We start from the raw sequence: 16,190 nt of genomic DNA on the forward strand, positions 1-16,190 counted from the left end.
AGGACCATCTCTAGCTTGTAACAGGAATTCACACAAATTCAATAATAAATAATAATTTTTTTATACAATTAGAACGCATGTTTAATTTGTTGCGCTAGTTGAAAAATGAATATTGTGCAGTGCTGCAATGAGTTGAGCTGGTCTTGCAATTAAAATATATATTTTATAAATACAATGGAAAATAAACGCTTCTGTGCGAGTTTTTCGACTTATACCGTGAATTACCAGCACTGTGGAAAATAAATAGTGAATTTTTATACAATTAATGCCTTTTTTATACAATTAAAATACATGTTTCATTTGTTGCGCTACTTTAAAAATGAATATTGCGCAGTGTTTTTGAGCCGTGTATGTCAAAATTTTCATTTGCACAAATTTCGTCGTTTTATATTTGCGCATGGTTTTTGTGTCATGTATGGGCCGTATTAGTTATATTTTATTCGTATAATAAATATACGTTGATTTGACACAAAAGTAAATTTGCAAAGTGGTTACCCTGCAAAAACGCTCCACGTCATTTTACTAGTCATTTTACGGTCATTGTGACTTTCTGCAGCGGTTATATTCATAGTCATTTTTGCATGGGCGGATTAGGTTTTGTGACCAAATTTTCCGTTTCGTTCCTATTAATGTGATAGTGCATTCCGCTCCCACCTATAGGATGTGAGCATAGTATTGTGCTGCTCACACACGTCACAATGCTCGTCAAATGGCGGTAATTTTTCCGTCATTTCACTCTACATTTTCGAGTCATTTGACAATCAATTTTACTGCGGTTTTACCATTTATATAACCGCCATATAACGTGAATTTTACCTGCAGATTTACTCTACCTGGAGCAGCCATATGAATAAAATATGAACCAAAAAATTTTAATTTTCAATATTTATTATTTTCAATATTATTATATATGTACATGAAATTGGAACTTATATTAATCCAGTTCATATAAAACAGAAGAACTTTAATAATAAATAAACTCGCTTAATTGGTTTTTGTTTTCCAATTGAAATCTCTTCTAAGCGAGCAAAAAAATAATATTAAGCTTACTTATTATTGTTCTAAATCTAATCATTCAAGCAATAATTCTGCAACCCTTAGCAGGAGTATTGATTGGTTTCAAATCTAATTCCGACAGCAATCGTATCACGACATCCCTTATTATATATGCACATGAAATTGTAACTTAAATTAATACAGTTCATATAAAGAAAAGTAAGTATTTTAATAACAAATAAACTCGCTTAATTGGTTTTCGTTTTCCAATTGAAATCTTTTCCAAGCGAACAGAAAATAATTTTATGCTTTAGAAAAAACTGCAATTATTTGAATCAATTTAAATCTACAACTTAAAGCTAATTAGAAATTCAGATTAGATTTACTCTTTTTTTTCAGATCAAGAATATTCAAAGGTGTCGTGGAATCCGATTGCTGTCATAATTGATGAACTTAAAAATGTACGACTTGTAATTAAGTCAGACTTATTATTGTTCTAAATCTAATTATTCAAACAATAATTCTACAACCCATAGCAGGAGTATTGATTGGTTTCAAATCTAATTCCGACAGCATTCGTATCACATCCCTTATTATATATGTATGTACGTGATATTGCAACTTAAATTAATACTGTTGATATAAAGAAAAGTAAATACTTTAATAATAAATCAACTCTCTTAATTGATTTTTGTTTTCCAATTGAAATCATTTCCCGTGCATGCACATCGCTAACCTGTGTTGGCAAAAGATATGATTATACTGTCTTCGGACGAGCCGCTACTCGGCGAAGTAGAGATGACCGTTGTATCGGTGGCAGCTGTTACAACAGCAGTTTCTAACTTTACACCATCCGTACGGTGTGATGAAAGCTTCACTGCCTTTTCCAATTGCTTGGCGCCAGCAATTTTTGCTGTTTGTAACGCTTTAGCTGTAATGCAAATATATAGATGGGTTAAAGTGGTTTTCGTATGTTATTCAACAACTCACCCTATACCATCATCACAGCCTCTTCATCGATTTTGAATATGTGTACTGTTTCAGTATTCAGACCCAGTTCGTTTGGTGCAATATTTTCGATTTGATGAATATGTATACTATCCGTTAGGCAGACAATTAGGTGCAATCGATTCATTCATATACTGTGGGTATTTGAGCCGTAGACGCAATGGCAGATATTTTGATTCTTTTTGAAGTGTAACATTTGTAAACAGTTGGGTTTCTCTGCTGTCACCATCACCACTAGAGAGCTATTGAAGAAACGCTCGACCAAGATAATATGTGAGATTTACACGCATAGATTTCTTCCACCTTTTCACAGTTATTGATGGAGAAAATGCGAAAGCCATATTTACCATCCAATACCGAAATAGAACTGTAGAGGAAGAAACATTTTATAAAATTTAATAAAATCAAAAAATGATAGTTGTGCTAAAATGGGGTAACGTATTGTATGTTAAAGTATAGCGAAGTCTCAGCTACTTTGTCCTGGTGAAAATTGAGTTTGAATAGGTATTATTCTTCATTCTTAGAAACATGTACGAAGGTACCTGGTAAGATATTAAAAATCCTCAACGCTTTCAAACTTCTGGCTAACTTCTACATATCAATAGCTACATTTACCACCAGGAGTCACTATTGCTTCTACGCCTATGCTATTGTTTCCTACATCGATGAGCTTTGTAATAAAATAAACAGCTATCTCCCCAATCTCTCCAGTTTTGTCGCCTCGCGAAACCTGATATTGTCACCAACCAAATCATCGGTGACCTTATTTAAAACATGACCGCGCCAAATGTCGACCATATGGCATTACTCTACCGACTGTCTTACACCCTAAAATTTTGGGTGTGACTTTCGATCAGGATCTACATCTTGGAGAGCATGCACTAGCAATTGTAACGAAAATCGTCGTTGGTGTGAGGTCTTAGCCGATCTCTAGATCTGTAGAAAAGGAGCTTATTAGCTTAATGCTTAAGATGATGCGGGAATAACCAAGTAAGCTCCTTCCAACCTTTGATTCGGGGGATGGTATAATGGTATGAAGATGATAGCGTGCGACAACATCGCGAGCTTGCGGTAGCTGGAGGAAGTGGTTCCAAACCTCCAAAGGCAAGGCACGAACGCGGTTTGAGGTGGTGGATAAAGCGCAAATCCCCACGGTACCAAAAGTTAAGGTATGGATACCATGTGTGATGAAGTCGGAGGATACACTGCGACTTTTGCAGAATCAGAATCCGAACATACCGACACAGGATTCGAAGGTCCTTATTGTATCTCGGCCTACGGACGAAGGTTAGTTATACATCTTCCAAATAAAAAAGCAGGCGGAGGATATAGTGTACGCGCAGCTTGGAAAAATGTCCTTAGTTACAGGCAAAATGTATATGCGACTCAGGAAAAGAAGTCGCGGGTATTAAAGTCCTAACACGGTGGACGTCGAAAAGGACCTCAAAAGCCTAAGGGAAAAAATACAGGTGGAGGTAGCCCACGTCACCCCGAATGTGTTAGAAGGGGACCAACAGCCAGATGGTGCTGTGAGTCGCACAGAGGAACACCCGGCACAACAGGTACAAGAGGCTGAAGGGGGCTTCGAACACTCTAAACCAAAAGGGCTAGAGGAGGATGACGACGTCACGATGAAGGTGCTGGAGGGGGACAAGCAGCCCATTGGTACTGCGAGTCATACAGATAAACCTCCAACACAGTAAAGTGGCGTCGAGCGAACTCCTCCTCCTAACGCGCTGATCCAGGAGCCATGGCTTCCATCGGGAGGAAAGGTTTCTGGACTTAGCGCGCGCGGATTTGGCGTTTACTATGCGCAAACGGAAGGACGGGTGCGAGCTGTAGTAATGTAAGGAAACAGCTGCATTCATATATGCTGCCTAATTACACTACTGAGGACCTCGTAGTGGTGGTGAAATCGCCGGGCTCAGATGGTACATGTCCGGCCATGCTACAAGTTTCAAGAAGGGCGGTCGGGGGATGGCTTAAAATAATATTCGATGGGTGCATAAACTGAATCATGTACCGTACTCTTGGAGAACTGCTCGTGTAGCTTTCCTACCAAAGGCGGGGAAGATCGGTCACGTGTATCCCAAAGATTATAGACCCAATAGCTTAACATCATTTCTGCTCAAAACCTTTGAGAGGCTGATAGATGTGTACATAAAGTCCAACGTGGGTGAAAAGCTGCTCTCCACAACACAACAGGCGTACACCAAAGGCAAGTCAGTAGACACCGCATTGCATAGGGTGGTAATAAGCATAGAAAACGCCCTGGAATATAAGGAATATGCTCTAGAAGTCTTCTTAAGCATTGCCGGGGCTTTCTAAATGGGCGATTATTGATGGTCTTAATTACGTTAAAGTACATCCAGCCTTACCCAGATGGATCGACTGCATGTTAAACTGCAGTAAGATTACATCGCAATGGGGATTGTACGCGGCCACGAAATTAGTGGACAGGGGCACTCCGGGTGCTATCACCTCTGCTGTGGACGCTGGTCATTAACCAACTGCTTAGGGGATTCTACGAGGGACCAGAAAAACTTACGGTTTACGCAGATGACGTTGCATATGGTCTTGTTTACAAAGAGGTACAAGGTCCCTAATTGGACCAGGCCTAAGTTAGGAGGGGCGACCCTACGGGGAAACCTTGCACAAAATGTCTAGGAATGATCCTAGACAGTAAGCTGTCATGGAAGCTCAACGTGGAGGAGAGGGTGAGGAAGGCTTAAACGGCACTTTATGCATGTAAAAGAATGCAAAATAACCGGCATATACGATCAGAAGGAACTCGATGACGATGCCTCAAAACTAACAACCAAAAGCAATAATTATCATTTCACTGACACAAATTTTATAGTTTTTTCTTCCGGAGTTGGACACAATCTTTTCATAATTTTACTTAACAATTTAAGATTAGAAATTTTTTTCAATTTGTATTTTGACTTACCAGCAACAACAGAATCATGTTTAATTGTACGCCGCACAATCATTATAGCATCATGTAACGAAGCTCAGTTTCTTTCAAAAATTGTTCGGCACCGCCACGTAAAATCAATGTATATGTTCTAGCATTAACGCAACCTTTAAATAATTATAAACTATAAAAATGAAATTAATGTCAAACCCACTATCAAAGCTTGGAAAATGTTGAAATGTTCACCACCAACTTGACGTTCTTCAAAGTAATCACATTGACCCAAAACACTTGAATTAATATCATTAGCTGTAGTCATAACAGCTCCACCACAAGCTTTCATTGTACGTTTCAAATCTTCTTCCGGTACACTAACAGAACATTTCACGATCTGCAAAATACTGTGTACCAACATCACCAATTGGTAGTTTAGAAAACACAACATTGGCGCCTTACTTACCTATTTTATTGTACAGGAGACGCCATTCAGTATTAACAATTTTCTGATACTCTTGGACATTGGAGGACATTGCTGTGGCAGAGCATTTTTCCAATAAAGCACTTTGTTGTTCCTTTGATTGGCGCTTCCACATGTACAGCCATGTCATATTTTGGTCATGCATAATTATAATGCTTTACGTATAGCTTTAATGATGATACGTGAATGCACGCCTTCCTCAACATATGGTTTAACTTGTTTTAAGATTTCACCTGCTTAAAGTACTACTGAAGTGGTGCCATCGCCGACCTGATAAGAGAAACATTTTTATTCTACACATTCTAATATAACAAAAAACTTACCTCAGCATTTTGAAATTTGGCGATGTCTACTAGAGTTTTACGGCTGGATTCACAATATCCAATAGTTTCATAATGATTGCCCCATCATTTGAAATTGTGGCCTTACCACTGGAATCAACAATATGCTTATCTATACTACGTGAACGCAATTGAATGCGAGGCATTGATGTGGATATGAGTTGAGGTTTACCATGAGAGCTATCGGTACCCAAGCATTTTTTACACAAATACTCATGTACCCAATACAAGTTCAGGACGTTCATATTTATCGACACGCTGTCCGGTATGGCCCAAATGTTGGAAATATGCAGTTGGCACTGTTGAAAAAAAATATGGATCAATGAACACAAGTAAAAGTGAAAGATTTTTTTTACCATCTCTTGTTACTTTACACATTAGACATTGGAAACTACGACCAGCATCTACAAGTTGCTATTGAGCCTTGCAACGATTAGATCTAATTGCACCCAATTCACCAAAATTTACAATGGGTGGCTCATATTCACCCTCAACCGTTCGTGCCATTGGTGAGGCGGTAAGTGTAATGGACAAAGCTGTTGTTTTTACTAAATCAGCTGTTGCAGGTATGCAATACAAAGACGACCTGCAAAGAAGAAAGATAAATGTTATTGCCAAACAAAACATTAATTTCGATTATCGATACCTAACGTAACGTGGCGAGGAGTTACCCTGATCTTCTACCACATATTTTGTGGTCACCAATGGTGGTAATGAACCCTGTTCATTAGTAATAAAAGCACCACCAGCGCTATTTTGATTTTCAATGATAAAGCTTATCGGATTTGTCATCTGATCGGGATCTAAACGGCGTTGGGCTTGATCATACTGTTGCGGCTGTTGATATTTACCAGTAACAGGTGCAGGTGGTTGCTAAAGAAAATAACACAAAAATAATCATCAGCAAATTTGTAAATTATTAGTTGTATTAGCATACATTATAACCAGGACGTCCGGACGTGTCCGGGTATTGGGGGTTGACACGGCTTGGGTGGTTGACTGAGCATTGGCGTCTGTCCAGGTTGTGTTGGTGGCATCATAAAAGCCATCAATAACAAGTGCCAAGAATATATCCGCGGCATACCTGCCGACCAAAATGATTCAAGGGGTTGTGATTGCCAACCTCACCTACCCATGGCGAATCCTGTACCTAACACTTTGGTGTGAACAATTGGTGCCAGTTAACCCTCTGAAATAATCGGCGCAATTGTACGCTATTGTGTTGGCATTAATTAGGCAAAATGCAAAAACTTTTCATCCTCCTCGCGTGACCATTCTGTCTTCTTTAAGCTAGGATCAAGCCATTCGTCCAGCGTGCCTTACATTGCTTGGCAGATTTGCGGTGCAGCAGTGATGCAATACGTGACCACTGGTTTTTGCCATATTTCATTACAGCTACTTTGAGGATTTCATCCTGAAAGTTATCAATTTAGTTAATAAACGGCCAAGAGTAACCAGTCGCGTCAAATGCTTACCTCAGTGTTTCTCCACACACCACCTTTTATCATTATTCGCGGCATGGTGCTATATAATTGTGAATTCTTTCGATGAGCACAAAAATCAAATCAAAAATTTTTGTCGAAATAAACAGCAAAATCATTGTATATTAAAGACTTTGGGAAAATTTTAGAATAGCACCCCCGAGTTCGGGGTAAAACTTGGTATCAAATGAAAGAGGGAGTTCTGCCGATCACAAATATATATATTTTAAAGTGCGCAAACTTATAATTTAAAAGTTATTTTTTGTTAAAGTTTGCAAATTTAACAAATTTCTATAGAACTTTAAATTACAATTTACACATCTTTCAAAACCTTAATCCACATACATATCTATATAAATTGGCAACGATAAACTTAAATTGCATTTTTGTATATTTCACATTTCATTTTTGCATTGTTTTCACTTATTATAAATGTTTTTATTAAATCAATCGCGCTTTTATAGCAACATGCACATATATATATACATATATTTTATTGATGAGATTACAAAGCTGTGCTGCCACATATATATACGTATACACATATAAAATTTGTATAGAAATTTGCAAACTTTAACACCAAATTACTTTTAAATTATAAGTTTGCGCGCTTTAAAATATACATATATGTGATCTGGAGAACTCCCTGTTAATTTTAAATATTTCCGGAGATATTCCATTTAAAACTCTCAAAATTGAAAAAATTTTCGACCACCAAATGTTTTGCTGTCTCTGCTGAATTAGAAATGGCGAATTTTTTTGCACGCAAAAATTACGTATTTTGCTATCCCTATTAAAGTAATAGGTGCGAGAGAGCACGATACATTGTGGGAAAGCTAAATTTGTCAACATGCTATTTTCATTTTCATTCCAAATCGTCACCCCTGTCAAAAATTCGTGTGTTTGTGTGCGTTTTTGGTCACACGATTTTTGCAGGGTAATTGTTTAGCAAATTTTTGGTGGCCCTGATCGTTTTGCGTATATTTGTATAGCATATTTTTACTCTTTGTAAACTAATGGTGTTCTTTGTAAACTAACCCAGACCATATGGGCGCAGGCCTGAAAATGGAACGAGCAAATTAAGCCATTTTGGGGAAGCTGAACGCCACAAGGTTTTTTCCAATTTTTTCCTCTTCCTTGATCTTGCGGGGTAATTTTTTGCTTTAGCTCACAACTGCAAAAACTCGTCCAAAAATATCGGAAGATGTGTCAAAAGATGCGTTTTGGACTAAGGACGACGAATCCGAAAGCGAAAATTAAAAATTTTATTTCTGTCAAAAAATATTCCCTAAAAATGGCCCGGAGCGCTCCGAAACCGGGGGTGGAATCTATAGTATTTTTGCGCAGAACACCTTTCTGCATTCGCAACCTTCGGCCGCGCTTATAAGAAATTACCCTGGGCAAAACACGTTTACCCACAGTTTTTTTTTTTTTTTTTGTGGGTACACAAAACCCTCAACATTACACAACCACATGAAAATTTTTAAATTTGTTTGTTTATTACAACTGGAAAGGAATAAAATTTTAAATTTCCATTTTCGGATTCGTGGTCCTTAAATGTTTTGACACCTCTCTCGATATTTTTGACGAGTTTTAGTTGTTTTAAGCTAAAGTAAAAAATTACCTCTTGCGGGACTGAGAAAGGTTCACACCCGCTTTCTCCCTTCTAACGTTGCACAAACAACACTTTCCAATTTTTTAATACACACAAAGCATAACAAAATTCTTTTTTTTACAAAAATTTGCAAAACATTTAAAAAACTGCGTAGTAATAAATTTTCACATCAAAAGTAAATAAACAAAAAATGTAAACATAAAAAAAGTTTGACATTTTATAACAACTTCGATTGAAAAAACCTGTAAAATGCAACTCTGATGCTTTTACTTGGCTATTGTACCATACCTGCAAAAACTGACTAGTCATTTTACCGTCATTGTGCGGTCACGCCCCCTTGTTAAATTTTAGTCACGTTTGTTCAGGCGTCGGTAACTTTTTTACACTTTTTCCCATTTCGTACCTATTTATGTGATTGTGCATTCCGCTCCCACTTATAGGATGTGAGCATAGCACTGTTCTGCTCACACACGTCACAATGCGCATCAAATGGCGGCCAAATTTTCGGTCATTTCACTCTACCAAAGAGGATAAATACAATAAGAGGCGTCACTCGTTATATTTTTGCCATTTACTCGATGTATACTGAGAGGTAGTCGCTACTTTTTTTTTGGGCGAGATGTTTATAAATGTCTTCTATACATTTTCGTGGGGTATTTGTGTTTATTTTTCAACTGTATTTAATTAATTTATTTAATTCTCTTTCCAAAAATCACAGTTGCACAAGGGGCCTACACGGCATGGATAAATGCGAGACAATTAAAAATGTCCCTCAGAAAACATTCGGCATCAATTTTTTCAATTTCCAGCGAGATACTCGCCACAAAATAACGAGTGACGGCTCTTATTGTATTCATCCTCTTTGACTCTACATTTTCGAGTCATTTGATAATCAATTTTGCTGCGGCTTTACCATATATATAACCGCCATATAACTTGAATTTTACCTCCCGATTTACGTTACCCTGTAGCCCGTTTCTGTAACCTTGCGTTATAATAACGACCGATTTGCTATCGCAACCCTGCAAAAACGCTCCACGTCATTTTACTAGTCCTTTTACGGTCATTGTGACTTTCTGCAGCGGTTATATTCATAGTCACGTTTGCATGGGCGTGATGAACTTTTGTGACCAAATTTTCCGTTTCGTTCCTATTAATGTGATCGTGCATTCCGCTCCCACTTATAGGATGTGAGCATAGCACTGTGCTGCTCACACACGTCACAATGCTCGTCAAATGGCGGTCATTTTTCCGTCATTTCACTCTACATTTTCGAGCCATTTGACAATCAATTTTACTGCGGTTTTACCATTTATATAACCGCCATATAACGTGAATTTTACCTGTAGATTTACTTTAACTCAGGCATGCTTAACCAACGAAACGATATCATTTCGTTACGATAATCAACGTTAATAAACGAAACGAAGTCATTTCGTTTCGTTTATTAACGTTAAGATCGTCAAATTAACGAAATGATTTCGTTTCGTTTTCTGCCATATCAAAACGAAATCAAATCGTTTATGTTGATTATTAATTTCAAACTATGCTGGCAAAGCTGATTGATGGCGGAGTCATTAAAGGTGAAAGCATTATCCAAGCTGATTGCAACTTTTCTCATGAATTTTGACAGTACGAACATTTCTCAGAGTATTTTTGACATTACCACCAACGAATTACACAAACAAATTACATAGAGTTTGTGTGTGTATGTGCGCTCGTTGTTGCCACCTTACGGCTTCACCATGGCTATAGCATTGCCAGCACAATTCAAACATAAAGTGTCACGTTTCTGTTAACGTTTTTAACGCTAACGAAAGCTTTTCGTTTCGGTTAAAAACGAGAGACAATTTATCTTGATAATTTCTTTATCGATAATATTTCGAAGTGTTTCAACGGAAACGGTGGAAATTTTTTGATAAACGATTAGCTTAACGATAAGGTGCATCCCTGCTTTAACTGGAGCAGCCATATGAATAAAATATGAACCAAAAAAACTGAATTTTCAATATTTATTATTTTCAATATTATTATATATGTACATGAAATTGGAACTTATATTAATTCAGTTCATATAAAACAGAAGAACTTTAATAATAAATAAACTCGCTTAATTGGTTTTTGTTTTCCAATTTCTTCTAACCGAGCAAAAAAATAATATTAAGCTTTAGAAAAAACTCCAATTATTTGAATAATCTACAACTTAAAGCTTAGTAGAAATTCAGATCAAGAATATTCAAAGGTGTCGTGGATCCGATTGCTGTCGTAATTGAAGAACTTAAAAATGTACGACTATTAATTGAGTCAGACTTATTATTGTTCTAAATCTAATCATTCAAGCAATAATTCTGCAACCCTTAGCAGGAGTATTGATTGGTTTCAAATCGAATTCCAACAGCAATCGTATCACATCCCTTATTATATATGTACGTGATATTGCAACTTAAATTAATACTGTTGATATAAAGAAAAGTAAATACTTTAATAATAAATAAACTCTCTTAATTGGTTTTTGTTTTCCAATTGAAATCTTTTCCTGTGCAAGCACATCGCTAACCTGTGTTGGCAAAAGATATGATTATACTGTCTTCGATAGATAGTCGGACGAGCCGTTACTCGGCGAAGTAGAGATGACCGTTGTGTCGGTGGCAGGTGTTACAACAGCAGTTTCTAACTTTACACCATCCGTACAGTGTGATGAATGCTTCACTGCCGTTTCCAATTGCTTGGCGCCAGCAATTTTTGCTGTTTGTAAAGCTTTAGCTGTAATGCAAATATATAGATGGGTTAAAGTGGTTTTCGTATGTTATTCAACAACTCACCCTATACCATCATCACAGTCTCCTCATCGATTTTGAATATGTGTACTGTTTCAGTATTCAGACCCAGTTCGTTTGATGCAATATTTTCGATTTGATGAATATGTATACTATCCGTTAGGCAGACAATTAGGTGCGTTCGATTCATTCATATACTGTGGGTATTTGAGCCGTAGACGCAATTGATATATTGTAACATTTGTAAACAGTTGGGTTTCTCTGCTGTCACCATCACCACTAGAGAGCTATTGAAGAAACGCTCGACCAAGATATGTTGCGATTTTGGCGCATAGATTTTTTCCACCTTGTCACAGTTATTGATGGAGAAAATGCGAAAGCCATATTTACCATCCAATACGGAAATGGAACTGTGGAGGAAGAAACATTTTATAAAATTTAATAAAATCAATAAATGATAGTTGTGTTAAAATGGGGTAAAGTATCGTATGTTAAAGTATAGCGAAGTTTGAATAAGTCTCATTCTTCATTCTTAGAAACATGTACGAAGGTACCTCGTAAGATATTAAAAATCCTCAACGCTTTTTTGCAATAACTTAAAAAAAAACTCATATTCATCAAATTCCTGTTTAACTTTTACATATCAATAGCTACCTTTACCACCAGAAGGATTCACTATTGCTTCTACACCTATGCTATTGTTTCCTACACCGATGAGCTTTGTAATAAAATAAACAGCTATCTCCCCAATCTCTCCAGTTTTGTCGCCTCGCGAAACCTGATATTGTAACCAACCAAATCATCGGTGATCTTATTTAAAACATGGCCGCGCCAAATGTCGACCATATGACATTACCCTACCGACTGTCTTACACCTTAAAATTTTGGGTGTGACTTTCATCAGGATCTACATTTTGGTGAGCACGCAGCCTTAATTGTTCCGAGAATTCAGAGCCGTACCAAAATCCTCAAATCCCTCGCTGGCAGTACCTGGGGAAAGGATAAAGAAACGCGCATGACTACACACAAAGCAATTAGCCAGCCGATTAAGTGCTATGCGTCACCCATATGGTCGCCAAGCCTAAAAATTACCCACTGGAAGAAGCTACAGGCATGCCAAAATACTGCTCTCAGAATTGCCACGGGCTGTCTTCTTATGTCCCCAGAGCACCATCTGCATAATGAGGCGAGAATACTCCCCATCAGGGAGAGAAATGAGATGCTGACCAAACAGTTCCTGTTGAATACCCAGAAACCTGAGCATCCCAACAGACATCTGATTGGTCAACCAGCACCGCCTAGGGGCCTAAGGAGTCATCTCCGTAAGCATTTTGAGGAAATACGGCACCTGAGAACCTAGCCGTATGAAGCGAAAAAACACAAGCAGGTCCTTGGTAAACTAAAAAAGGGTCGGACCTTTATGCTAGGAATTGCCCGGTGAATCCAGTACTCAAAGAAAAGTATCCTAACCTCGCGGAAGAGGAACGCATACTCCCCAGAAAAAAACGAGTCACTCTAGCTCAACTTCGTTCTGGATACTGTAACAGGTTAAACTCTTACCTATCCAGAATCAACCCCGACATACAAAATGTATGCCCCGCTTGCAATGTGTCCCCACATGACACCAACCATCTCTTTATTTGTAATGTGGAACCAACGCCTCTAACACCCCTTTCATTATGGTCCCCCCTGTCGAAACAGCAAGTTTCCTTGGACTCCCGTTAGAGGATATTGATGATAATTTCTGATCGGTCGCACCTATTGGATGGGGCGAAGCACTGCTACAATAACAACGTGTGAAAGATGGTTGCATCATTCGTTTGTTGCTCCCTGTTGCTTTGCTTATATTTTTTTCTCAATTTTAAACAAATTCGCAACAATAACTAAACAATAACTTTACAGCCCCGTGCTTGGATCCGCGCCTTTCCTGCTGGTAGATCATGTGTACCTCTCGCATTCTCTTAATCAGGCAATTAAAATATAAAGGTAATTCTTTACTTTAGCGCTTAATAATGTAAGTCATGAATAAAATAACTTCTGAAACAGGTAGAACAAGTAAGGGTGTCTAGGTTCGGGTGTAACCGAACATGAGCTTCAATTGTACATTTCATTTCAGATGAATTACTTTTCTACATAATTTTAATTAGTTCTTGACGAGCCATAATGTAAACGGTTTACTTGAGTTGGTCGGTCAAAGCACTTCATATAGGGTGTATGTGTCTGTAATGTTACCAGAATCGGTGTGATGACCAAAAGGAAAAGCCCGATTGGCAAATACTAGAAGTTTTCAAGGTAACAACTAAAATCCTGCCTCTAAGTCTGATAACTATGCTTCCTCGAGGGAAGGGAGCCTTAGCTACGCGCGCGCAAGAAACGAACGCATGCACTAAGCATGAAACCCCCGGAGGGAATGTCCTCTAAACACTCGCCTCATGAGCCTCAAGTCCTCTTTCTTCAGAGGCAAGAGCAACTTTGTTAGTCTAATATGATAAGGAGTGCAAATGCCTGATTTGAAGGCCTTCTTACATGAGTTAAGAAATCTATTCATTTAAAAAGTTAAGAAAATGGAGAGGAAAAAGGTAAGAATATTTTTGTTAAGTCCTGATGTGTGTCATGCGTTAAGGGGCCGAATTCACCGATAGAATACGATAAGGAAAATTACCTTCAATCACACGTTCACATCGTGCCGAACACGAACAAAGTAGTAGGAGCATGTACATATCGCTCATTTACTTCAATAGTGTCATAACTCAAAAAACATGACTTTTGAGTTAATAACATATAAACGTACCCAATATCATAATCTATGTTGTATAAAAAAATCTTTGTGATCAGTTAAAACTTTACCACGTGCTATAACAATGAAAATAAGCCTTTATATGGGCAACATATGGCAGTTAAAATCTTTGAATGGCTCTCCTGGAAAATTGTGTTTTTGGAGTTATTACACTATTGAAGTAAATGAGCGATATGTTATTATGCGAGCCCATATTTTTACGTAACAGTCCAACGATCACGGATGTTACGGCTTTATTTGAGGTTGTTGTTGTATTAACGGTAGACACCCCCAAAGGTTTGGGCGAGTGTTATCGATATGGATCCGGCACGTTACGTAAAAAACGCAGTCAGCAGCTTTAACCCCGACGTCGACAGTATGACATCATCCATGACATCATAATAAAAAATTTGGGTAATTCTTTACTTTAGCTCACAACTGCTAAAACTCGTCTAAAAATATCGGGAGAGGTGCCAAAAGACGCGCTTTGGACCCAGGATCACGAATCTGAAAGCGGAAATTGGAAATTTTATTTCGTTTCGGAGATATTTGCAAACAAAAATTTTCATGTGGTTATTGTAAATTTGATGATTTTGTGGTACCCACAAGAAAAACTGTGGGTAAAAGTGTTTTGCGCGGATATAGTTTGGGTCTCCAAACCGGTGTTGGACCCACCCAGGGTAATTTTTTATAAGCGCGGCCGAAGGCCCCAATGCAGAAAGGTGTTCTGCGCAGAAATACTATGGATCCCACCTCCGGTTTCGGAGCGCTCCGTGGCCATTTTGCTGTTTTTTTTGAAATATCTTGTGACAGAAATTAAATTCTTAATTTCCGCTCTCGGATTCGTGGTCCAGGGATTAAAACGCGTCTTTTGAACCCTCTCCCGATATTTTTGACAGTTGTGAGCTAAAGTAAAGAATTGCCAAAATTTGTATAACAATTATTATCTGGTTTATTTTTGTTGATACCTTTTCACATTTTTCCATGTCACGACACGCCATATAAATTGTGGCTCCACGTTTAGCTAGTTCCCGGGCTGTCTCCTTTCCTATGCTGGTATTTGTTCTAGTAATAAGAACAACTTTCCCTAACGCCGTCGTACTCTTTCGATACTTCCCACCTTGCATATAGGATCTACACAGAGACAAATGGTATTAGTTCATACAGCTTATTTTTAAATATTTAAAATGTGCGTATTCATGATTACCTGATAAACCACAAGGCGTCGGCTGCAGTCAGTAGCCAAGCAATAGTTATTTGCTCCAATATGCCAATCATCCTGAAATCTTCATTATTACCGAATTATTAATGGTAATGGTCTAGTTGAGGGGTCGACTGCCAAAAATATCGAGAGGTGTCAAACGACACGTCTTGACATCAGTATTAATAATACGAAGGCGGAGAATAAAAATTTTAACTCGTTCAAAAGCTATTAACGAAAAAACGGAAACACTCCTTAAAACCTTCGAGTGTATTTATCGCTACAACATCAACATCTTTAATGAGATATGGATAAACTTTTTAGCTGGCGAGCCACAGTTGCTTTTTGCTTTTTTCGGCGAATACGTAAATGTTTTTTCACGTTCCTGTAATGGTTTCACCACCATTTGGGTTTCGTTTACGGTTGGCGATAGATTACCCAGTTTTGTTGTAGGTTCAGCGGCTTGCATATACTGGATACCTTTTTTCATCATGTACTCAACTTCTTCCATGGTATCATTGAAGTGCAATGATTTTTCGGTACTCTCACTACGATTTTCTTTATCATTTTCAAATGATTCTTCAAAGTCAATATAACTTT

At 37.9% G+C, this 16,190-nt stretch overlaps 1 protein-coding gene across 10 annotated transcripts; it reads right to left on the reverse strand.

The window, feature by feature from the left end:
* Nucleotides 1–891: 891 nt before the first annotated feature.
* On the reverse strand, nucleotides 892–7,980 carry LOC137237131 (protein transport protein Sec24C-like). Of its 10 annotated transcripts, none has more exons than XM_067760408.1 (11): nucleotides 7,810–7,980; nucleotides 7,216–7,423; nucleotides 6,678–7,154; nucleotides 6,387–6,613; nucleotides 6,097–6,326; nucleotides 5,723–6,039; nucleotides 5,382–5,669; nucleotides 5,168–5,322; nucleotides 4,955–5,105; nucleotides 1,987–2,371; nucleotides 892–1,927 (listed from the first exon to the last, which is right to left on the reverse strand). In XM_067760408.1, the coding sequence occupies exons 4-5, from the start codon at nucleotides 6,530–6,532 to the stop codon at nucleotides 6,155–6,157; spliced, it is 318 nt and encodes a 105-aa protein (XP_067616509.1). In that variant the 5' UTR covers nucleotides 6,533–6,613; nucleotides 6,678–7,154; nucleotides 7,216–7,423; nucleotides 7,810–7,980; the 3' UTR covers nucleotides 892–1,927; nucleotides 1,987–2,371; nucleotides 4,955–5,105; nucleotides 5,168–5,322; nucleotides 5,382–5,669; nucleotides 5,723–6,039; nucleotides 6,097–6,154. The 10 variants fall into 10 exon arrangements, with proteins under 10 accessions (XP_067616509.1, XP_067616511.1, XP_067616512.1 ...); XM_067760410.1 differs by having other exon boundaries at nucleotides 892–1,629; nucleotides 1,733–1,927; nucleotides 7,216–7,980; XM_067760411.1 differs by having other exon boundaries at nucleotides 7,216–7,264; nucleotides 7,937–7,955.
* Nucleotides 7,981–16,190: the final 8,210 nt, after the last annotated feature.

The sequence above is a fragment of the Eurosta solidaginis genome, chromosome 1 (genome assembly GCF_040869045.1).
Source record: "Eurosta solidaginis isolate ZX-2024a chromosome 1, ASM4086904v1, whole genome shotgun sequence".
In the NCBI taxonomy this organism is placed as follows: Eukaryota; Metazoa; Arthropoda; class Insecta; order Diptera; family Tephritidae; genus Eurosta; species Eurosta solidaginis.

Coding starts and splice junctions, on each gene's coding strand:
- LOC137237131 (XM_067760408.1), bottom strand. CDS start 6,532: ATGACAAATCCGATAAGCTTTATCATTGAAAATCAAAATAGCGCTGGT. Junction 6,327..6,386: donor TCCTCGCCACGTTACGTTAG/GTATCGATAATC, acceptor TCTTCTTTGCAG/GTCGTCTTTGTATTGCATAC.